The sequence below is a fragment of the Haliotis cracherodii genome, unplaced genomic scaffold (genome assembly GCF_022045235.1).
Source record: "Haliotis cracherodii isolate W230 unplaced genomic scaffold, xgHalCrac1.p SCAF_20, whole genome shotgun sequence".
Lineage (NCBI taxonomy): Eukaryota > Metazoa > Mollusca > Gastropoda > Lepetellida > Haliotidae > Haliotis > Haliotis cracherodii.
In genome coordinates, this window is record NW_027266276.1 from 7,177,995 (window position 1) to 7,203,790 (window position 25,796).

Consider the following 25,796-nt stretch of genomic DNA (forward strand, 5'->3'; position numbering starts at 1 on the left):
AATGCATCGTTAATACTGTCAACAATATCAGTTTATCCCGTCAAATCGATTATGTATATAGCTGAAATATTAGCAGAAACTGACGTGTCTTGTCTGTGTGGATAGTGTTGCTGTAAATGATGTTTGCTTTATTGTATTCTGTTAACAGTTTCACAGACAATTCTCATAGAACATGCTGAGTTGGACGTCACTAAAATTGGTCGATATGTCGTTTGGATTTGTTATTGAAGGAATGACACATTTTCCTTTTGTCTTGGAGGATCGATACAGCTTTGGCTATATAATACTCTAATATTGATTCATATTTTTAAAATTCCAGTTGCAATTAATTCCAATCTGTTTGAGTATGAAACTGTTTTGATGTTTTTCCTGAAATAAAACCACCAAGCCATTGCTTTAGCCTTCCGCCATCATGGTATTAAGCTGTGTCAATGTTTCAAGCCACGGAGGTGCCGATCCTATGTGTCAAATACTCTCTTCTCTTAAATAGTTCTAAGAAACATGCTTCTAAGCTCGTTCAGGGGTTCGTGTGTGGTGTACTTTAGAATATTACTTTTTAATGTTCGAGAGTGCTTAGACCTTTACTGGAAGTGTCTGTGGGGGAAGCATATTGAGTCAGACCGGAAGCGGAAGTGGACATTCATTCAACACCACATCAGCCCATGATTAGATAGCAGTTTTGTCTACTTGGTCAATGCTTGTTCCTAAAATAGAACATAAAACATGTTCGCATGACTGCCAAAGTCTTGCCAGCATGATGATAAGGAGTTATCTACCTTTGATATGACGGATGCACTGGTTACGTCTTTCTTCGAGATTACGTTCACTGGAATACAATGCAGTGTACTTTATCTGTTAGTGTCGATATTAGCTTAAGATGTCTCTGGGATCTGTCGATAAACTGTGTATCCGGATTAGTGAGGTTCGGAATAACGAGGTTTCATTGTATACCCCAGATGGGTGAGTGAGCGAGTGAGTGAATGGGTTGTTACAGGTCGGTAGGTTGATGAAAACAAAATAAATATTAAAATTTGAAACAGGTTTTTGTATTTAATTTCTTGCTTGATTCGTCATAATTCGTTGCGTTTTGAAGTTTTTAAGATGCATTTTCATCATGTTTTTATTATAGTATTGTAAATAAATTATTTATAATGATCAATTAACAGTAAATGACTCTTTAAATGAACCTATTTCTGGTAGGCTTGCTTTTAAAAACGGGCGGTCGGGTAGCTAGTGGTTAAAGCGTTCGCTCGTCACGCCGAAGACCCGGGTTCGATTCCCGACATGGGTACAATGTGTGAAGCCCATTTCTAGTGTCCCCGCCGTGATATTTCTGGAATATTGCTAAAAGCGGCGTAAAACCAAACTCACCCACTCACTCACTTTTAAAAACAAGAGAATTTTCTATTTCAATTTTTTGTACTAGGCGCATTCGTAAACCAAGTTTTAAAAAAGTCGGCGAAATAAAACGAGATATAAGTGTTGTTGCTGACAGTACATTCAGTAAGTAAAGCTTCTTGCCCGTCCGTGTATAGCTCCCTCCGTGGTAGTATCGCCTTATCTGTGATTCATCAGATTTATATCTCCCTCCATTTCCTCGCTGTAATGGAAAAACAATCGGAAAATAATTCTCTCCGTGATGTATCCCCTTTAAAAAATATATGCCCCTTTTTATGGTTATAAAATTGGTTTCAAGTAAATCGGAATTGGCGATTTGAACGTGTTCCCGGAAAACCTTTTGCGGCTATAAAATGAGGCATACAATAAACAGTAATTGACTTGTTCCTTTTGCACGGCAGGGTCACCTCGACCTGGTTATGTATATACAGTCGAACCTTGTCCCGACATCCTGGGGACACAGACTGAGTGTTCGACACAATCGATGATTCGACATATCCGATTTCAAAACAACGGGATTCGACTTTATATTTCACTATTTACACACTTATTTCTGTGAGGGATATACCGTCACGTGCCTTGTTGTATCTATGTCCCCGTGAAGATCCGGGTTGGACACAGGGTTGTTTGCCAAAACGATATTTTCCAAAATACCAAACATTTGTAAATTCACAAAATGCTTCATTGATATTGAAAGACACAGATTTATGCGCAGATGCACAGAAACGAATTTGTGATGTGGGCGCGGCGCTTAAAGGGCGGAAGTGTGTACGATCTATTTCTAACAGGCCATATTTGCAAACTTAATGAACGACGCATTAAACGTTTTTTTCCCCAGATATATATGCCAACATTCGTGATCCAGATCGTGTCTAGGTGAATATACATTTGTTTGCCAAGACTACAATTCCAAAGTAACATAAGCTAGCTCATGCAGATATACTACGTCTTGTAATGAAGTTGGACGCACGTCAATATCAATCACGTCGTTGATCCAGGAATATCAGGTTGTAGTCCTAATTGATTATCTGTGAGCTACATTCGTCCAATCCTCTTACACTCATACATCTACTGCTTGGGGATAACTACTTGGTACTGACAGACCAGGGGAAATAATCGGAATGAACCTGAGACTCGAACCAACAATCAACGAATCACGACTGACACACATTTAAACTGCGAAATGTACCTTCAATCACTTGCTCACCCGTGATCTAGCAATGACATTAGCAATACTGAACAGACAAAAGAAATGTTTAAGACCAAACCTGGCTTGTATTAATGTTGCTGAAAAACTCACATTTGCCCGACGCCAAAAATAGTCAGAAAAACACAAATCCTATAAAGCTGAAAGCTTTGTTTCTTTTGTTTTGTAACGTGATATGCTATTCTGACATTAAGTGCCCAAGGACGCCCAAGTTGATCCTTGAGTGGCGCCCAACTGATGACGCCATCTATCGTCACCCATCTCCTCTATACGCTGGCGTTGACACAAGTTCTCCTTGCTATATAAGCATCAAGGTTATGCCGTTACGCCAAAGGTCAAACGTTCTATATTTGCCCACAATCTCTTTTTTATCGTCGTCCCATTTCCTCAAAGACTCTCAGACGTTGTTGTTGTCTCCCTGTTTGAACAGCGATCCGTCAGCGACTGGTACAGACGGGTTGGATTACCAGGGATTAGGAAAATCCCATTAATCCACAACATTACCTCGAGTGAAATTGCCTGTGTCCTGTGAGTGGCGCACATGTTGTTATTAGGTCATTAAATAAGACGAAATAAACTCGCCGTTGGTGGTAAGGCTGGTTTGACAGAACTAGGCCAGTACTGGCAAGGTCCCCCTGTACAGTACACTGTGAGTGAAAGACAACGGATTGAAATCTTCCCTAGCTCAGACGACGACATGGGCTGACTTGTGGAAAATAGCGAGTGAGTGAGTGAGTTGGGTTTAACGCCGCTTTTAACATTATTTCAGTTATATGACGGCGTGTCAGCTTAATGTGTGAGGAAAGCCCGAAGTGATGTAGGTCTCAGACGTTTACCACTTCGGTAAAACCCACGAGCACGGGTATGGTGCTGACAAACCTAGAAACATAATTGGGGCGAACCGGGATTCGAACCCACAATCATAGGTTTCTGGGGTGCCCAAGGGATGCAACTCTGCACAGCTGTGGAAAATAGTATCGACACAGGGATTGTTCTCTCAGAAAGGTTGTTATGTCAATTGATCGTTCGATTTTCCCTGATTCATTTTCATTATTTTTCATTACACATGCTGGTTGTGATGCTGGGCGTCCAATCTCTGTAAAATTAGATTTTCCAATACGATATCTCTTATCTGAGGACACTACAGGACGACGGGCTGACTTTCAGCGTTGAAGCTTCTAAACTCTCGACACGTGGTAGCATGTGTTCTTGTGTTCAATGCACAGGTAACGAATCAGGTGAAGTTAAAAAATCAACGTTGGTCCCGGAGATAGGCAGCCTGACTGCTGGAAGTTTCTTGGTCTTCTGTCTTGTTCCACACTGAAGCACAAGTAGCAGATATTGTGTATCCATAGGCAAGTGACTTTGTCACCAAGTCGTGAATGGGTACCCGGTAGGATTAGAAGGAAACTGTTATCTTCTAGCGTCTCACAGGAGACTCAAGTTGGGTTGTATGTTCCCAAGGGAGCTGAGAACGAAAATCGATTACACTCTGATCCATTGGCCGGGGTAATAAAGTAACGCATTTGAGCATTTGGGTTGTGGATTTAGTGCATTATATATATAATGCACATAGTTACAAGTGCATGAAGTATTCGAAATTCCGAATCGTGGTGGTAGGGGAGAAAGTCATAAGTTTGAGGAAGCTGACATCTGATTGGCTCAAGAACCCACGTATTCTTCATTTAGATAAGGTGGTCAAAGGTCGCGCAGTATTCACCTGACACAACCTTCAATGAAAGCATCCGTCCGCAGATGCTCAAGCACCTCGCATCAGGGTAAACAACTTCTGATTTTAATGACAATGGTAGGCGTCCCTTATATCTTCAAGCGAAGGACGAGCATAAGATTTATTTGAATGAAAACAGCATTTTTATGCTGATGTTTGTGCCTCGAATCAATTTTGTATCAAGACTACTTTCTAAACACTGATATCTCTTGAGGTACTATTGATTGATATTTCCACACCTAACATGCAAGTGGGAGTTTAGTTGGTTCTCACTGATGAAGATAATTGCCCCAATTTCGTCTTTGTGATGGTTGTCTACATGCACCGATGAACGGAGCCAAATGCACAAAGGTGTGTTTGACAAGTACAACGGGTCCGTTTGAACCGCGTGGTAAGTAAACTACAACCAATCAGATCTAGTTAGCCTGACTTCTCAACGTGTTTGATTGGAGATGCGGCCATATATACCTAACTGACACCATACATAGGAATCCATGTTTGAACTGATAGCCCGATTGCCACATCTCGCTTCAGGTCTTGTTTGGTACTCTACACTATGTCAGAAAACACGACAAAATACTCAGAAGTACTTTGGTCCTGGAGTTGACAAATGAGGTATTGTCGATGAAGATCCGGTTAAAATTGGTCATGCTTCAGTTGTCAAAAGAGGCGATCGGGCCAAAGTCATGTTTAACAAGACTGGTATGATCCGAGATAACACGAGTGGTCACGAATGGACACAAATCTGCTTGTCCCGGAATTACACGATTGATCAGTTCCGGAATGCCACGAGTAGTCGCGAATGGAAACAATTCATCTTGTTCCGAAATGAGACGAGTAATCACGAATGGGCATCATTCTGATAATCCCGTATTGACACGAGTGGTCATGACTGGACAATTCTTCTTGTTCCGGAATGAGACGAATGGTCATGACTTGACAAGTGTTTTTTTTGTCAGAAATGAGACGAATGGTCACGAATAGATACAACTGTTCAAAGACCGCAAACGAGTGGTCAACAAGAATGGCATTCGTGACCAACTCGTGTTATTCCGGGACAACCGAATAGCGACGTGCCCCTCTCATGGCCATTTTTGCGACCGGGTTCCGTCTAAGCGCAAACGGGCATACCTAAAACAATTGTCAACTCGTTGCGTAATGGTTCACATATATTTCCCCATATATTATATATTTTTCAGATGCAATTTAAAGCACATCTGGACATGCGGAATTATACAGTATGATTGAATACATTTAACTGTTTTTTAGGGGTATTTGTTTAGATGCAAGACATATGTAAAATAAAAATTATTTCTGAGGAATTCTTTGACGAAGAACTTGAAATCATACGCGCATTCTCATTGGTTTGTCACACACAACATTCATCGATAGGGGGACGAGCCTTGCAGGTTAGGGAAAGGGGCGAGTGGTGACGAATGCAAGAATGGGCATAATTCTTAACATCACGGATTGACACGAGTGGTCACGAACGGTCTTTCTGGAAAACTGTTATGCTACCCGCCCGCTTTCGCGATATATCGCGATGTGTGAAATACTGGGTATTAAATCGTGTATGTGAACGAAGTACACACGACACTGGATGTAGTGCGAGCACATCGTGGGCTTACTACGAATATAACATGAGTTAAGTAGGATGTCAGTGCAATTTGTGTGTGCTTTTTTTGTGTTGTTTTGTTTGCTGTTTAACGCCGCACTCAGCAATATTCCAGCTGTATGGGGGCGGTCTGTAAATAATCAAGTCTGGACCCGACAATCCAGTGACTGACATCATGAATACCGATCCACACAATTGGGATATGATGACATGCATCAACCAAGTCAGAGAGCCTGATCACCCGATCCCGTTAGTAGCCTCTGACGACAAACGTAGTCGCCTCTTACGACAAGCACGACCAACAAATATTTAATTTATTGTGGCCTAAAGCTGACGGTGTTTTTTTGGGAAGTATCGTGTTGTGTTGTTACGAGTTCTGATAACCAGCGCTTGACGTGAGCGGTCGATGGCTACCTCTAGGATTTGATACCGTCCCTCCAACTCCCATGTCACTTTTCTCTGGAGGGGGCGCACGGGTGACCCAGTCGTCTAAGGCGCCGCGATTCGCTGTGCAGAGTTGCGTCCCTTAGGCACGCCAGAAACCTATGATTGTGGGTTCGAATCCCTGTTCTCACCGATTATGTTTCTAGGTTTGTCAGCACCATACCCGTGCTCCTGGGTTTCACCGAAGTGGTAAACGTGTGAGACCTGCATCACTTTGGGCTTTCCTTCCACATAAAGCTGACACGCTGTGATATAACTGGAATACTGTTGAAAGCGGCGTTAAACCCAACTCACTCACTAATCTCTGTAGACTGTCCATCACCGGTGAAATCTCAATTGCATCCACGCCGTCGTCACGGGACAAGTCTTCACTAATGAACTGTAGTAAAGAGAAACTGTCCCATAACGAGGTCCCTCGAGACACAATTGTTGAGAACAATAAAGCTAGTATTGAGGGCTTCAATCGATGTAGTTTCCATCAATTTAAGTGCACGTATCACAGTGACTGGGCTAATTCCATGGCTACATCTTGCGTAACGGCCACAGACATCTCCCGTGTAGGCCACGTATTGCCCTTGCCGAGTCTTGTCATTATCGGGTCCAGATCGGCGTAATGGGGATCTTTGAGGCAAATGAGTTTCTCTGCTGTAGCAGCCATCCATCTTCAGATCTTCCCGCACCACTTCCCGTACCACTTCCGTACCACTCCCCGTACCACTCCCCGTACTACTTCCGTACCACTTCCGTACCACCCCCCGTACCAGTTTCCGTACCACATCCTGTACCAGTTTCCGTACCACATCCCGTACCACTTCCCGTACCAGTTTCCGTACCACTTCCCGTACCAGTTTCCGTACCACATCCCGTACCACTTCCCGTACCACTTCAGTACCACTTCCCGTACCAGTTTCCGTACCACATCCCGTACCAGTTTCCGTACCATATCCCGTACCAGTTTCCGTACCACATCCCGTACCACTTCCCGTACCACATCCCGTACCACTTCCCGTACCAGTTTCCGTACCACATCCCGTACCACATCCCGTACCACTTCCCGTACCACATCCCGTACCACATCCCGTTCCAGTTTCCGTACCACATCCCGTACCACATCCCGTACCACATCCCGTACCACTTCCCGTACCACATCCCATACCACATCTCGTACCACTTCCCGTACCACATCCCGTACCACTTCCCGTACCAGTTTCCGTACCACATCCCGTACCACATCCCGTACCACTTCCCGTACCACATCCCGTACCAGTTATCGTACCACATCCCGTACCACATCCCGTACCACATCCCGTACCACATCCCGTACCACTTCCTGTACCACTTCTCGTACCAGTTTCCGTACCACTTCCCGTATCACATCCCGTACCACGTCCCGTATCACTTCCCGTACCACTTCCCATACCCCTTCCCGTACCACTTCCCGTACCAGTTTCCGTACCACATCCCGTACCACTTCCCGTACCACTTCCCGTACCACATCCCGTACCACTCCCCGTACCACTTCCCGTACCACTTCCCGTATCATGTCATGCACGCACACGTTTACGCACGCATGCACGCACATATACACGCACACATACACGCATACATGCACACGCGTAAAGAGAGCTTTGCGACACTCAGAGGGAGGTCAAAACGTTCTTTTCTTTGTGTGTGGTTCCCTGTCCGCGTCTGGCTCTCAGTCTGTCTCTCTCTCTGATTCTGTCGGTCTATCTGATTATCTGTCTTTCTGTGATATATATGTTTATTCATGTATGGGAGGCCATAGGCCCATGTACATTTCAGTTATAAACTGACGTCCAAAAGAAACTTTACCAACTGAAAATATAAATTTCAGACAAAGTATAATTTTTTTCGATGAAGTCTATCTTAAACACATAACCTAAATACAACAATAATGTTTGCAGAAAATGTTAATCGTCTGTCACATGTTTGCGAGATAACACGCGAAAAAGTGTAAAACACGTGCACCACGGACAACTGCAAATGCACGTGGGGGTAAGGGTATAAAACGATTGCAACGGCAAGTCAGACATCCACAGTGATAAAAAAACACACAAAAGAAATGCCACGACTCACAGTCGAACAACGTGAACGAGCCTTGGGTATGGTTACAGACGGGAACCACCCACGCCCATGTTGCACGAACCTTGCACGAACCTTCCCGTGTTGCCGTTACCAACTTGATGCAACGTTACAGACAGACAGGGCAGAGACAGGCCAAGAACAGGCAGACCCAGGGTGACCACGCCCAATGATAACCGGTACTTGCGTACCTTGCACCTCCGAAATCGCTTCCTGACAGTGACGTCATCGGTGACAAATGCCTTAGGTCACAGGGTTAGTCGACAGACAGTGGCCAGGAGACTCAGGGCTCATGGAATCAGGGCTTTTGGACCATACAGAGGACAGCTATTGACAGCGCAACATCGTCGTCTGCGATTGAGATGGGCCCGGACTGTACGACGTTGGCAACGACATGACTGGCAGAGGGTTGTCTTTACTGACGAAAGTCGATTCTGTATGTTTAGGGCTGATGGAAGACAACGTGTTTTCCGAACGACCGTTGAACGAACGGCGGCGTGTTGCGTGCAGGAGGTCGTACCATATGGTGGAGGGAGTGTCATGGTGTGGGGAGGGATCTGTGGGCAGGAGAGGACACCGCTGGTCATCGTTGATGGAAACTTGACAGCTCAGCGTTACATGGATAACATTCTTCGTCCAGTTGTCCTACCATTTCTCCAACAGCAGCCACGTGGTGTCATTTATCAGCATGAAAACGCTAGAGCCCATACAGCCAGAATTGTCACTAACTTCCTCGCAGCCAACGACGTCAACGTCCTGCCGTGGTCTGCACGCTCACCCGACATGTCCCCCATAGAACACCTCTGTGACTTGATGGATCGTCGTGTTTGACTACGACCACACTCTCCAGCCAACCGGCAAGAACTGATCTTGGCCCTCCAAGAAGAATGGCGTCCAATCCCACGTGACCTCATCAGACGACTGACTTTTTCTGTGCGTCGAAGAGTTTTTGCGTGTATTGAGGCATTTGGAGTCCACACACGCTACTAATGACTTGTTATTGAATGTGAGCGATTGTTTATGTACTCTGCCTATTGTCCATGATTCTGAAAGCTCGAGTTTTGTACCATACCCAACTTTGGGGGGGCTCTGGCGTCATTCTCGGTCGCGGTATGATTGTCATTTTCAGTGTTGATTATGTTGATATATTGATCTTCTCAATACACTTTACTTCATGCATGTTTGTTTTATTGTTTTTGAGCAAGAGTGATTTTAAACTCTGGTAAAGTTTCTTTTGGACGTCAGTTTATATAGTAACACACAATTGAGGCTATTTACATTGGAAACAATACTAAGGTTACAATATTAGGTACGTAATAATAGAGCTTCCTTCACATACTTAGCTACATTTCTGAGTATACAGTCATTTTGGCTATTTAAGAGATTGCTAAAAGTATTTATACATGGATTGTTATAGAATCTTACAGGAATATATTTTTGTCTTAATGATGCGTAAAACGGGCAGACAAACACAAAATGGACATCGTCCTCAATACAACCATTGTTACATAGCTGACAAAAGCGTTGTGATTAAACAATATTCTCTCTTCTGCCCAGATTACTCCGTATAGGCAATTCACGTAATCTAAACAGGCACAGCATACGTCTATGGTCTCTATTTCTGAAAGCTGTAACATAATATTCCATATCCAATAATATCTTGACGTGTGAATTATACCTTAATTTACAAGACTCAAACATTTTCATCTGTATACTCTAGCTGTTTGTTACAATACAACAAACGCTGTCTAAACAGCTGCAAGAAACATATTGTCTTTCTCCATGTCTGTAAGTCTGTCGGTCTCCGTGTCTGACTGTCTCCGTGTCTGTCTACAAGTGCTTTTTACTGCCTCTCATTCTCTGGTAAGGATTATTAGAAAGAATCAAACAGAAATCACAAAGCCGAGATTTCTTCTAACACGGAATTTACTTGCCCAGGGTTCTGAAAATTACAGAATGATACAATGTAATAGAATGTATCCATCATTCACTGTCATGTACATGTATTTAAACATGCTGAAGTACACTTTTATAATATAATTGCAACACAGCAATAGCATGATACCGTCCACTGTGATACAATGACTGCTCCCTTGCTACCTGATTTGTTCAGTTCTTTGTACGACTGAACGCGTAGAGCTCATCTGTGATCAGGACTTGTCAGCCTTGCAAACTATTAGTATGGCCGAGACACTGCATTTGATTCTGCAGGGCATAAAAGACACGATTTACTAATATCAGCCTCGGGACTGTGAAAATACATCATCTAGCTTGGCCACGACCTGAAAATATACATCTTACGTGCAAACCAATGCAATACCCAGAAGATCGTCTTTACAGCCTTTCCAACGCTCAAGAAAAAACGTCCATGCAAAGTACTAACGTCGGCACCGGAGGCGTGCTACTGATATTCAATTCATTGTGGCTTCTGACACAGGTACGTGGTAGGTTCAACCTGTCTGGCAGTGGTTAACGCTGGCAGATGGCGTTGGCGCAAGTGAGAACGGACGATAACGCTATCTTGACGTAACGCCTGCGCAGTGTTTTTTCTGTACATTACCTGCAATAAGATGGTAGATCGTCGTGTCGTGAACATGTAGGTCTCTCAGTACTCGTGTTGCCGTCATACCAGCTTCAGTAGCGCACATTTCGATGACAATGGGGCGGTGGGGTACCCTAGTGGTTAAACCGTTCGCTCGTCACGCTGAAGACCCGGGTTCGATTCCACACATGGGTACAATGGGCCGTAACCGCCCTGTTTAGATATACAAATACGACAGTCTTAGCGCTAAGTTTCATCTTGAAATAAAGAAAAATTTATTAGTTGGTAACGAACTAAAATGCTTTGTTTAAATCAAATACACATAGAGGATGTAAAGTTTAAATTAATATGCTAAGGATGCATCCTCATTTTTTTAAACAAACACTGAACTTTTACGTTGCATAAATATCAGTAGTCAACTACCTGACAATAGAGTGCCTAACTGTGTGCAAAACATAAGAGGAAGCGAAACATCAAAGGCTAAAATCTGGGTTGAAACGCGCTAAATCCCCCTCCCCCCCCCCCCCCCCCAACAGCAGTATCTTCAGATTGTTGGGTTGATGACATCGTAACCCATCCTCGATCTTCGAGGGTATTATATCCCAATTCTATTAAGATACATATATATAGCATGGATCTATTCCATTAGATTCTGTTCGGTTCGAATGACACGACGCTGAGATAATCCAATAAATTTGCATGACTGAACAAACAGCGATATCACCAGTGCTCAGCTCTTATACCATTACCGCCATTGTTCTCAGGAGAGCATCTTTTCTAGATCAAAGTATATTCGTCTTTGGATTCGATTGAATTGAGAGAGCGCTATAGGGGTTACATTTTTGAAATATAGGTATGTGAGGAACTCTTGTTCAGAAGAGGCATTCTAAATTATTTTTGATTAAAAGCCCATAAGTAACAGAAATACCTTGGTTCCTGAAACCAGAAATGGACATGGTCACTTCCGAAGCAAAGCTTTGGTGACAAATGGGTCCACAGTGGTTATAGGATGGAGATGTAATACCCTGGATGACCGAGGATGGGTGACTGTTGACTCAGTGGTCTAATGCGACGCATAGAGCTGTGTTGGACAACCTAACTGTGTCTGATGAATCACATATTCGCACTTGTTATGCTCCATACCCATAGGGGGGGGGGGGGGGGAGTCTCACATATCGAAACATGTGATGAAGTTAAGTCAATTGAAGTCTCCAGGCAGTGTCATTAGCGATATTATTTTATTAAAAAACCACTTAGTGACTTTAATGGTTCCTCGACTTCCGTGTGTAGCGTTAACTGTAATTTAACCTTCAAGACTTGCAGGAATCGAAGCAGCACTGCTTGGTCCAACCATCAACTGCTACACGAGCCCAGGGATAGATGATTCCGTAATTAATTTACAATTAGGCACTTTACGATGTCTCTATAGTACCTGGGCTATTGATTCCAGATTAATGGATGGATCTTAGGGATTTACTACAGGAAATAAATAGAGGTTGATTGCTTTTTTAACAATGCAGGGTAATTCAAACTCTGGTTATCTCAGCTAAAAGCGTTGGTTTTCTTTTGTATATTTTATAACAATGGAATAGGTAACGCGGATTTGACAGAATTCATTTCCGCCCAACGTTTAATAAGAACTATAGTAATTATGTTCCAAATATAGTCAAAATCGCATTTTGTCGAAGACCGCCTCCGTGGTCTGGTGGATAGAACGTCTTCCCGGAGAGCGGAAGGTCGTTTGTTCGATTACTGAGGCATTTAATATTGTAACCTTGATTGATCAGCTCTTAAGCCATTCGTCACTACTCGCCCCTTTCCGTAACCTGCACGAAGACTCGTCCCCCTATCGATGAATGTTATGTGCGAAAATACGACAAACCAATCAGAATGCGCGTATGATTTCAAGTTCATCGTCAAAGAACCCCTCAGTAATAATATTTGATTTTACATATGTCTTGCATCTAAAAAAATACCCAAGGGTAGCCTAGTGGTTAAAGCGTTCGCTCGTCACGCCGAAGACCCGGGTTCGATTCCCGACATGGGTAAAATGTGTGAAGCCGTGATATTGCTGGAATATTGCTAGAAGCGGCGTAAAACCATACTCACTCACTCACTCCATAATCAGCCGAACGTTTTTGTCCTTTAGACCAAAACAATAGCCATTGATTTGCTTTCGCTTGATCGATATGGTATGTCAAATGGTAGTTAATCAGCAGTTTTATACATGGCACGTGTAAATCAAGCGGAAGAGAATATTGCTATGATTTTATGTAGGTTGTAAGGAGAATACCTAATCAGTCACGCGAGGATCCGGGGCCAATCAATGAGTCTTGTGTGACCCACATAGATATACAATGCAAGTCATGTTCACCGCTATATAGGTGACAGACATACACACGAACTGGCCCAAATGATTCTTGAACTGACGTATATTGCAGGCTATTTGAGGTTAATGCTATTTATATATGAGCTGTGTCTATGGAGTTCCTGAGTCCTAAATTAACAAGGAGTGTATGATTGGTTGGTTGGTTTGCTGTTTAACGCCGCACTCAGCAATATTATAGCTATATGACGGCGGTCGATAAATAATCGAGTATGGACCAGACAATCCAGTGATTGACATCATGAGCATCGATCCACGCAATTGGGATACGATGACATGCATCAACCAAGTCAGCGAGCCTGATCAACCGACCCCGTTAGTCGCCTCTTACGACAAGCATAGACGCCTTTCACGGCAAGCATGGGTTGCTGAAGACCTATTCTTCCCCGGATCTTCACGGGGCCTTTAGGCAAGTGACGTTGTTCGAGCTATGCCTCTGTTCACCCAGCAGTAAAATGCCTCATGTCATCCTGGAAGTCATCTTGTGTCCTTGCTCCGTTATATATTTCCGTCAATGTATTTCCTAGAGATGAGACTTAGGCTAACTGCAAGCTAAAGTGAAAGCAATATTCCTTGTAAAAAATAATAAGACAAGGATCATGAGAATTTAGAAAATCCCTTTTGGTAATTTTGACTTTCAGTTTATCTTCCAAATATGAAGTTAAATTTTAAAATTGAAATGTTAAATTGACGAGAAGAGGTTTGCAAAAATTCTCTTTGACATGATAATTCCCTTTGAAAAGTTCCCCATAGTCCTAAAATCAATGTTTAGAAATCGTTGCAAGTATTGAAAATGTTGATCGTTGGAAAATGGATATGTTTCATTAACTCTTGTGTACCAAACAATTAACAGGTACTCCACGTAATGGACACATTATTATATGTGACAAATAATCACTATCGCATTTATTATACAAACATTGAATAACCAGTATATCATTCATGGGTAAACATATAATTCATCCTATCGTTAATGCAATGTCACGTTTGGACTTAGCACCGTGTGAGTAAAACCAAGAGATCATTATCTGAATCGATATTTCCCATCAAATCGAAAATAAGTTACCTCCCAATATATCATTTCATTGACCATTTTTCAGAGGAGTCACTACTGAATACATACAGTACTGTTTAGAAAGAAATACCCATTATCGCAACGGTATCATGATCATTTCGCGCTACAGTAGAGGTCAGTGAGTGAGTGAGTGAGTTGGGTTTAACGCCGCTTTTAACAGTATTCCAGTTATATCACAGCGTGTCAGCTTAATGTGGGAGGAAAGCCCGAAGTGATGCAGGTCTCAGACGTTTACCATTTCGGTGAAACCCACGAGCACGGGTATGGTGCTGACAAAGCTAGAAACATAATCGGGGCGAACCGAGATTCGAACCCACAATCATAGTTTTCTGGCGTGCCCAAGGGACACAACTCTGCACAGCGAATCGCGGCGCCTCAGACGACTGGGCCATCCGTGCCCCAAGTAGAGATCAAGGAGGCTATGTTCTTACTAGCAGTATATTAACACATTATATAAACACATTCTCACAACAACCGCGACCTTACCGCGAAACGTACGCACCCAGTGCGCGATGGAGGCGACCTGTGTATTACTAGTAATATATATAAATGTGACTACGACCGCGACCGTGCCGCGAACGTTTGCAGGCAGGTCGTCACTGAGAGGACCTTTGGTTTTACCAGAGGGTCACTAAGATTGCAAGTGTGTGAACAAATTGAGGATCACCACCGCGCCGAGAAACGTTCGCACCTAGTTCGCGGTGGAGAGAACTTTTGTTTTTGCTAATCTATAGAACTCGTGAAACGTTCGCGGACAAGTCGCGATCAAATCGCGATCAAGTCGCGATCGAGGAAACACTGGTTTTGAAACGTAGTGTACACGTAAATGGATGACTATTGACCCAACCACATTTCCTTTTAAGAGGTGATACCTGGATATTCTTGGTCCCTCGATCTATTATGCACACATCATCTAGCTCACGCAATGGCAAAGGAGAAACAATATAAGTTTCTATTTGAAAACCCCTTCAGTTGGTGTCACAGTCAATGGGAAGTGGATGGGTCACTGACTGCTTATATATGTACATAACATTCGTGACGACGAGTCCCCTTTCCGCCATGTTTCTATCGATTCTTGTTTTGTTTCACCTTGATATTTAATTCCAATGTTCAATTCAAATGGAAATTGTGTGTGACTTGATTTTAATTCAAATCCGGTTTGTGAATTCGATAAATAGTTTTTTTTTCTGTAAAACAAACAGACCGCCCACACCTTCTGTAACCGCCCCCAACCCACAATCTTTCGAGCTCATTTAAATAACACTGGTCCTCTCTGGGTGCAATGCTTGTAGAGACTGATGGTTGGGTGTTATAATATTTGATCTGTATTGTTATGGATGGTTGCTAATGTTCCCAACGTGGTTTGTCTGACTCAATCTTCTATAGGCGGTCTGACAGTGATGGTATGATATGAGCCTCTTGACGCCGTTCGCCCCATTTGGAAAATATTATTTGAAATGATGGATAACACATTGAATAAAGGCACATGCCATCTACGATTACACGTAGGGATACTGAATCTAATTAACCAAGAGGCAAAAGAAAGTTCGCCGAGTTTGTTATTTATGTAATCAAAAACTGAAAGAACTATTGTATAATTTGATTAGGTCTATTTAACCACTACTCATTCCTGCAACCTGGGCATTTGTGTTTAGAAATATATTGGTTCATTGAAAACTGGGGTAAGAAGTGAATTTGCAACCACATGACCCTACCGTGTTTGTAATATTTTAAATTTGTGCCGAAAAAAGCAAATGTATTGATTTTCAAAGAGAACAAGTCTAAGATACCCAGCAACAGCTGTGTACTATGCGAAACCATTTTTCTAATTATTAAAAAAGTTTATATTAAATTATATTTTTTAAAAACGAAACCAAGTAGAAGTAGTCATGGAGTGCTGACTAAGCAGCAGTGTATTTATTTTTAAAATATTTTATATCGCTCACTTGAAATCGCTCAGTTGAAAAAGAGGTAGAGTTTCTTTTGCCCCTCAGTTTATAGCATATTTTGAATCATATGTCAAACATTATTCAGATGAAACACTGTTAAAATCACATGTCCTTGTCTAACCGTTGCTACTGTTCAGTGTTATATCTTTTAGGTGCTTTTTTATTACCCCTTTGGTTCCCTAGTTCTCTACGTGCCGAACCAATAATCTGCACCCTCTGCGTGTGCTCAAGGTAACTCTGAAAAAGACAACCACGCCGTAAAAAATCGCTATGAAATATTCACCTTTATTCGTCCCAAAGGAGCTTTGTGACTTGGAAAGGTTAGTATCTGTAAGTATAATTTGAGCAGAAGATGTGACCATCCTGGGTTCCCAGGGGTATTTTCCCTCTCATTTCGCTTCGATAATACCTTTGGGACAACTGGATTCCAGACCATCGATTTAGAGGAAATCTGGTACAATACTGATCGCGTGCTGACGCGTGCGTGCCGGGTAATTCAATAGACGAGTTCATGCCTAGTGGTTTCAGGAGTATTAATTGTACAGGGTGGAAGTACACCCAAGGGTATTTGGGGTGACGACACGTTGTGTCGTTTGACGCAGCTTTTAGAAGCAGCATCGAAGGACAGTATGAACATGTTACACAAGTTCTCGGTTTTGAATCGAAGTTTTAGGGGCGTGGCGGGAGAACGGCTGGACCATCATCGAGATTGGCATCTAGTAATCTTGGTCTGCATCTAGACCAATATTGAGACAGAAATCTAGACCATCATCTAGACCATTATCTTGACCATCTGTTAGACCCTCATCGAGACAGGTATCAAGATCACCATCTAGACCGTCATCGAGACAGGTATATAGTTATCTTGGTCAGCATCTAGACCAATATTGATACAGAAATCTAGACCATCATCTAGACCATTATCTTGACCATCTGTTAGACCCTCATCGAGACAGGTATCAAGATCACCATCTAGACCGTCATCGAGACAGGTATATAGTTATCTTGGTCAGCATCTAGACCAATATTGAGACAGATATCTTGACCATCATCTAGACCATTATCTTGACCATCATCTAGGAATGTATCCTCATCGAGACAGGTATCTGGTAATCTTGGTCAGCATCTACACCAATATCGAGACAGATATCTTGACCATCATCTAAGCAAGTATCTAGACCATCATCTAGGAAGGTATCTTGACCATCAGTTAGACCATCATTGAGACAGGTATCAAGATCACCACCAAGAGCGTCATCGAGACAGGTATCAAGATCACCATCTAGACCATCATCGAGATAATTATCTTGACTACCATCTAGACCATCATCTAGATCAAAGTGGTCAAAAAGACTAACATTTAGACAACCATCAAGACGATTAACTAGATTATTTTCAATACCAGCATCTAGTCATCTAGACCAGCATCTAGACCAGCATCTAGTCCTCTAGACCAGCATCTAGACCAGCATCTTGTCCTCTAGACCAGCATCTAGTCCTCTAGACCAGCATCTAGTCATCTAGACCAGCATCTAGACCAGCATCTAGTCATCTAGGCCAGCATCTAGATCAAAGAGGTCAAAAAGACTAACATCGAGACGATTAACTAGATTATTTTCAATACCAGCATCTAGTCATCTAGACCAGCATCTAGACCAGCATCTAGTCCTCTAGACCAGCATCTAGTCATCTAGACCAGCATCTAGACATCTAGACCAGCATCTAGACATCAAGGCAGTCAGCTAGACCAATATCTAGACCACCATCTTGTCAACAAAGCGGTCATCTGCACTAATATCCTGACGATCATCTAGGCCATCATATAGACAAGCATCTAGACGACAATCGAAAACATATCCATATATCATCCAGATAGGCTTCATTAGTAAATAGTAAATTACTAAATATTTGTAAGGTGTTTTTAATTGAGTGAGTGAGTTTGGTTTTACGCCGCTTTTAGCAATATTCCAGCCATATCACGGCGGGATATTTAAAGAACTATTTACATGTAATAAAAGAACGACCGATCTGGTGTATGTAACAATGGCGAAGGATTCGTTGTTTGGATTGTATTGACAGGAGAATTATCTTACATTGAGAGTACAACAATTGTACATGATCTGGAATACAACATCAAGACAATCCATGTTTGCTTTTGGTTCAGCAGCAACTGTGGATTTATGGAAGGAATGTTTTGTCGTTTAACAGATAATGTCCTTCAGTCAGTTTACCAACTTAATTTGGCGTTATTCGTGTGCTGTGATATGTGCAACGTTATCGGACATGTTGATTTGTAGTTCCGGTGATGGGACAAAAGACAGTGTGCTGTAACCTCGCAACCTTTGTGGTTACATCTGGTTTTATTTTATTAGTGTGGGAGGAGGTATTTGCAAGGGTTATGAGAACTAACATGGTTGAGTTGTGTGAAGGACACATTCTCTCAATGCGCTGTCGTGTGTATATTAGTTCTAGCTCAGTGGTTAAAGCGTTTGCTTGTCCTTGTGGAACTCTATTCCACAAATGGCATCCATCTATTTCACTTGGAGCTTCACTTTGCATGCACATTTGTTGAGGATTCTACTTTGTGTGTTATTAAATTGTGAAGACAAACTTTTCTTCATAAGCTTCAATGTGCATGTCCTTGGTTTTAATTTACAGACATTTATTTGGGATCTTCAATTATACTTGGTTTGTGAATACAGGCATTTTGTGGAGAGCCCTCTTTTTGTGTTCTGATCTGTGAATACAGACATTTCGTTGATAACTCTATTTCAGATTTCCTTATTCAGAAAGCACTTTATTTGGGAGGTTCAAATTGCATGTCCTTGCTTAAAGCATACAGACATTTCGATAAAAGCTTTTATTTGCATATTCGCGTTGCACAACACTACCCCGCCTTCACGTACATGTCTACACGAGCAGCACATTCCAAACTGTTTGTTTTAGAGTTCGCTGTATTCATGTTGCTGTGTGTTGAAGCTTTTGGACCGAACACTTCATGTAACCGTGTTAAGAATTGAAAACAATTGTTTTAGCATTAACGAATGATTATGCATGACAATATATCGACTACCCTTAAAGTAGGTTTGTATGATGAAGCATCCTGAACTTGAGGTGAAGTCTTGAATTGCTCTGTGTGTTCTTTTAACTGAATATGCATGGTGTGCAAATGAACAAATCTATCTTTAATTGCAACTATCGTTTCCTGCGCACTTTTAAAGGTGACATTTCATTTTCACAGAATCCGTTAAAATATTCTTTTTATTGATCGCACTATAAAGCTGTGTAGGAGAAAGCGTGTAGTCTTTATGTAATTCATAGAAACAACTCATTATATTCATTGGAGGGTAATTTTAAAGTTAAATTAACGTTCAATAATAAACGAAATGATAAATTACTTGAACAATTCTTCGTTAACGAGTTGAGCGTTAGGTTATCGAGCTGTGCCAGGCTTGATATGAGTTGTGTATACCCTGGTTGAACCAAACCAAGATTCAAACGACGTAATGTGCCACGATGACCTTAATACTCTTGTGATTAACAAAACATAGAATAGTTATTAGAGTGTTACATTTCCACCAAAGTAGTACCTAGTTCTCGACTGACTGCTTGATTAGAAATATGCCTTTACCTGTAATAGCTGAAACACGATTATTGCGCATCCGTATTTGAAAAGAGGTGAAACGGCATTAACAGCAGGAAATATCTCACTTTGCCTACCACCTGCAAACAAAAGCGACAAAACTCTTTCCATATTCATACGAAATATCTGCCAAAAACACGAGTCACGATTCCGACTATATCATGAGCATGTGTTAATGCATCATTATGAAATAGTGGTGATATCAGGTTATTGCGAAACTCAGAATTTCTCTTTGACTGTAACACGTCTGTACCACGTGCCAATTTAGTACAATTTTGCAATGAAACATTAATGATATAAAGTCACTGTCAACATTTCTTCATGTTCACTGTGTAAATTTGTCCGTATCTATTATCAGTCGGGCATTAGGTAATGGAGGCATTCATCTTTCAGGAGAAATTTGTTTGTAAATTGTAGTTTATCTGAACCTTGGGTGCAGGGGACGGGTTAGCGTCATTTTCTGCACTGTGGGTAGGTGCTTAAAACGAAACAAGAGCAAGTCTTAATATAAGTTACAAGTCTTTATTTGAGGACACATCGTTCTTAACTGATCTGGGTATTATTTGTTGGAAAGATCCTTCTTGAAAGCATCTTGGTTTCCTACTTTTGAAGTGTTTAGTTTGCAGTTCTGACTATTATTTTTGTTTTCGTTCTTTGAAGAAGGGGGATATGTGGAATTTCTGAATTTCAAGTGTTCGGCACACTACGTTCATTCCTCCTTCAAATGTGCTGTTCTGACGCATGTCACATCATATGAGACAATCTGCCCGCAGACACCGGGAGTAAAGGTCAGTCTTGGCGTAGATTGTGTTTAGATGTCCTTGAATGCCGCATTATTACTGGAAGAAGAATGTATTAATATGTTGTAGAATGAGATTTTTCAGTACACGTTTCTCAATCTCTTCTTCTGTTGACATGATGCACAAACATATACGACCGTGTCTACACAAGCACACAGGGAATTGGGATATCCTTACAAAGAGCACTGCTTGATAACTAACTTATCACACAGGATTTCACTGTCTACGTTTCCCCTAGACGTCAAGTCAGTGAAATTCTTTTGCGCAATTCCTAGTCATGAATAGGAAATTCATAATTACATACCAAACTATACAGTTGCATCTTGGACTGCAGAACCTGGTATGGTACACAAACATATACGACCGTGTTTACAGAAGCACACAAGGAATCAGGATATTATTACGTACAGCACTGATTGAAAACAGTCTACGTTTCCCCTTTACCTCAAGTCCGTGAAATTGTTTTGTGCAATTCCCAGTCATGAACAGGAGATTCAAAATTACTTTCCAAACTATACAGTAGCATTTTGGACTGCGAACTTAGGAGAGAGATGTTAACGATCATGCCGCTTCGCCGTACGTTTAAATGTCATTAAATCTTGAGAGATTGATCGCATAGTCAAAACCGAATGCGGGAGTCGTACTTCTTGCTGACACTTTCCACTTCCCGTATTGATGCGCATGCCTTTTATCGTTGAGCAGACAGTAAATATTAGCATGGGGAGTCTTCGAAAAGAACTAATTACATGTAATTGAAGAAAAACCGATCTGGTGTATGTAACAATGGCGAGGAATTCATTGATGGGAAAGTATTGACAGAAGAATTAGTGTACATTGATGGGAACAATTGCACATGATCTGGAATACATGATCAACTGTTTCTCCTGACGGTCCATGTTTGCTCATTGTTCAGTAGCAACTGTGAATTTACGGAATGAATGTTTTGTCGTTTAAGAGATCATGTCCTGTATTCAGGCTACCGACTTAAGTTGGTGTCATTCGCGTGCTGTGATATGTGCAACGTTATCAGACATGTTGATTTGTACTTCCGGTCATGTTACAATATATTGTATTGGTGGTAACCAGTGCTGTAACCTCGCAAACTTAGTGGTTACATTTGGTTTTATTTTGTTCTTGTTGGAGGAATTATTTGCAAGGGTAATGAGAATTAATGTTGTTTATTTGTATGAAGGACATATTCTCTAAATCTGCTGTCGTATTTATATTATTCGTGTGTTGTGATATGCGCATCGCAGGTTTACACTTGGAACAATGTTATGAAACAATGTATTGTGTTTGCGGTAACAGTGTTCTGAAACCCCGCAAGCCTTGTTGTATCATTTGGTGTTATTTTGTTGTTGTGGGAGGAGTGATTTGGAAGGGTTATGCGAATTTATATTGTTCAGTTGTATGAAGGATATGTTCTTTTATATCCGCTGTCGTGTGCATATTTGGTCTAGATCAGTGGTTAAAGCGTTTGCTTGTCCTTCTGGAACTCGTGTTTTATCCCAACAAATGGCATCAATCTATTTGATTGTGAGCTTCACTTTGCATGTACTCGTTTTATGCATACATGAATTTAGTTTGAAAGTTCTGAATTGTGTAATTAATATGTGACCAGTATGTTCTGTAATTAAGAAATCATGAGAATCTGTTGGTTTTACGCCCAGAATCAACACTTTCGAGTGATTGCTCCGACTTCAACGTGTTGTGGGTGATATATATGTTTTCTACATTTTTTTTCATAATGACTCATAGTTTTTTTCGGGTTTTTTATTTGTTAAAATGCACGTTCAGAATGGCCAGTGAATACTTGGTCAGAAACTACGTCAAAAATTTCGTCATCATCATAATGGTTAATTTTTTTTGAATACAGTAAGTTTATTGAGAGGTTTTTAGACATTTTATTTTTATCCAATTATTTGTGAGCTGCAATTTACATGTCCTTTAAATAAAGGATTCACGATTTCATTAATTTTGCATGTTCCTGATGTTGCCGTCGTTATGTTCTCGCTTGTCTCAAAGCACATGTCTACATGGGTAACACATTCCATATTGTTTGTTTTAGACGATCCACTGTAGTCATGTGGCTGTGTGTACAAGCTTTCCGGCCGGAACAAATCATGTCATTGTGAACAATTGAATGTTGTTTTACGATTAATGCAATGCATATTCATGACACAATATCGACTATCCTTAAAGTAGATGGTTTGTATAATGAAGTGTCCTGACCTTGAGTGAAGTCTTGAATTGCTCGGTGTGTTCTCATAACTGAATATGTATGGTGTGCAAATGTAGAAATCTATCTTTAATTCCCACTATCGTTTCTTGCGCCCTTTTATGTGTGACATTTCAATTCTATTCTTCACAAAAACCGTTTTAAATATTCTTTTCATTGATCGCAAAGTGTAGTAGAAGGCCAGCATTCATTATGTCTTTCACTGAAGCATCTCTTTTCAACATGTTCTTTTGAGGGTAATTTAAAAGTTAAATTAAGGTTCAATAATTAACTATTCTTCGTTAACGGCTGTGTCGTTGGTTATCGAGCTGTACTGGTCTTCACATGAGATGTATACACTCGTTGAACCAAACCAAGATTCAAACGACGTGATACTCTCGTGATTAACAAAAGATACAATAGTTATTATAGTGTTTAAGCATCACCAGAGTAGTACCTTGTTCTCGACTGACTGCTTGATTAGAAATATGCCTTTATCTGTAATAGCTGAAACACGATTATTGCACACTCGGATGTGAAAAGAGGGGAAACGGCATTAACAGCCGGAACTCTTTGACTGTGCTTAACGCCAGGAAAGCTTAGAAATTCTCTTTGACTGTAATACGTCTGTACCGAATGCCAATTTTTTATCCTTTTGTAAAAACACCATAAATGACATAAAGTCCCTGATATAATTTCTTTCGTATCCATCATCAGTCGGGCATTAGGTGAAGGAGGCATTCATCATTCAGGAGAAATTTGTTTTGTAAATTGTAGTTTATCTGAATTTTTGGTGTGCTGCGTGAGTGCAAGGGAATTGTTAGCGTCATTTTCTATAACATGTTAGCTCTACGCTATCTGCCCGCAGATATCTGGATTGAAGATCAACCTAGGCGTAGATTGTGTTTAGATGTCCTTGAATGCAGCAATTTCATGATCATTGGAAGGCAAATATATTATTAAGTTGTTGAATTAGATGTTTCGGTACATGTTTCTCAATCGTTTCTTCTGTTGATATGGTACACAAACATATACGACCGTGTGTACAGAAGCACACAAGGAATTAGGATATTATTACGTACAGCACTGCTTAAAAACAGTCTACGTTTCCCCTTTACGTCAAGTCAGTGAAATTATTTTGTGTAATTCCCAGTCATGAACAGGAGATTCAAAATTACTTTCCAAACTATACAGTAGCATTTGGACCGCGAACTTAGGAGAGAGATATGAACGCTCATGCTGCTTCGCCGTACGCTTAAATGTCAATAAATCTTGAGAGATTGATCGCATAGTCAAAACCGAATGCGGGAGTCGTACTTCTTGCTGACACTTTCCACTTCCCGTATTGATGCGCATGTCTTTTATCGTTGAGCAGACAGTAAATATTAGCATGGGGAGTCTTCGAAAAGAACTAATGACATGAAATTAAAGAACAACCGACCTGGTGTATGCACAATGGCGAGGAATTCATTGATGGGAATGTATTGACATGAGAATTAGCGTACATTGATAGGAGCAGTTGTACATGATCTGGAATACATGACACACAGTTTTTTCTTGACAATCCATGTTTGCTTATTGTACAGCAGCAACTGTGGATTTACGGAATGGGAATGTTTTGTCGTTTAAGAAGGCATGTTTGTTAGTCAGGTAATGGACTTGAGTTGGTATGATTCGTGTGCTGTGATATACGCATGGTTGGTTTGGACATCCAGTAGTGAGACAATAGATTGTTTTTAGTGGTAACTGTGTTCTGTATCCTTAATTAGTTGTAACATTTAGTTGTATTTTGTTCTTACTGGAGGAGTTTTTTCCAAGGGTTATAAGAAATAATAATGTTTAGTTGTATGAAGGACATATTCTCTAGATCCGCTGCCTTTTGTGTATTGGGTATATGGGGTAGCTCAGTAGTTAAAGAGTTTACCTGTCCTTCTGGAACTTCTATTCTATCCCACACATAGCATCCATCTATTTTATTGTGAGTTTCACTTTGCATGTACTCGATTTGTGCATACAGGCATTTTGTTGAGAGTTCTCATTTGTGTGTCCTTAATTGGTGAAGACAAACATTTCTTCAGGAGACTCAAAGCGTGTAGTCTTTATGTAATTCATAGAAACAACTCATTATATTCATTGGAGGGTAATTTTAAAGTTAAATTAACGTTCAATAATAAACGAAATGATAAATTACTTGAACAATTCTTCGTTAACGAGTTGAGCGTTAGGTTATCGAGCTGTGCCAGGCTTGATATGAGTTGTGTATACCCTTGTTGAACCAAACCAAGATTCAAACGACGTAATGTGCCACGATGACCTTAATACTCTTGTGATTAACAAAACATAGAATAGTTATTAGAGTGTTACATTTCCACCAAAGTAGTACCTAGTTCTCGACTGACTGCTTGATTAGAAATATGCCTTTACCTGTAATAGCTGAAACACGATTATTGCGCATCCGTATTTGAAAAGAGGTGAAACGGCATTAACAGCAGGAAATATCTCACTTTGCCTACCACCTGCAAACAAAAGCGACAAAACTCTTTCCATATTCATACGAAATATCTGCCAAAAACACGAGTCACGATTCCGACTATATCATGAGCATGTGTTAATGCATCATTATGAAATAGTGGTGATATCAGGTTATTGCGAAACTCAGAATTTCTCTTTGACTGTAACACGTCTGT

The 25,796-nt window shown here is 41.1% G+C and overlaps 1 protein-coding gene across 1 annotated transcript in view; it reads left to right on the forward strand.

Annotated features, from left to right (window-relative positions):
- The first annotated feature begins 7,006 nt into the window (after positions 1-7,006).
- The window catches only part of LOC139470467 (tetra-peptide repeat homeobox protein 1-like), a 41,393-nt gene continuing 22,603 nt past the window's right edge, over positions 7,007-25,796 (forward strand). The window contains exon 1 of the mRNA XM_071252876.1: positions 7,007-7,929. Within this exon, the coding sequence (XP_071108977.1) occupies positions 7,007-7,929 (923 nt within the window). The remainder of the gene's footprint in view (positions 7,930-25,796) is intronic.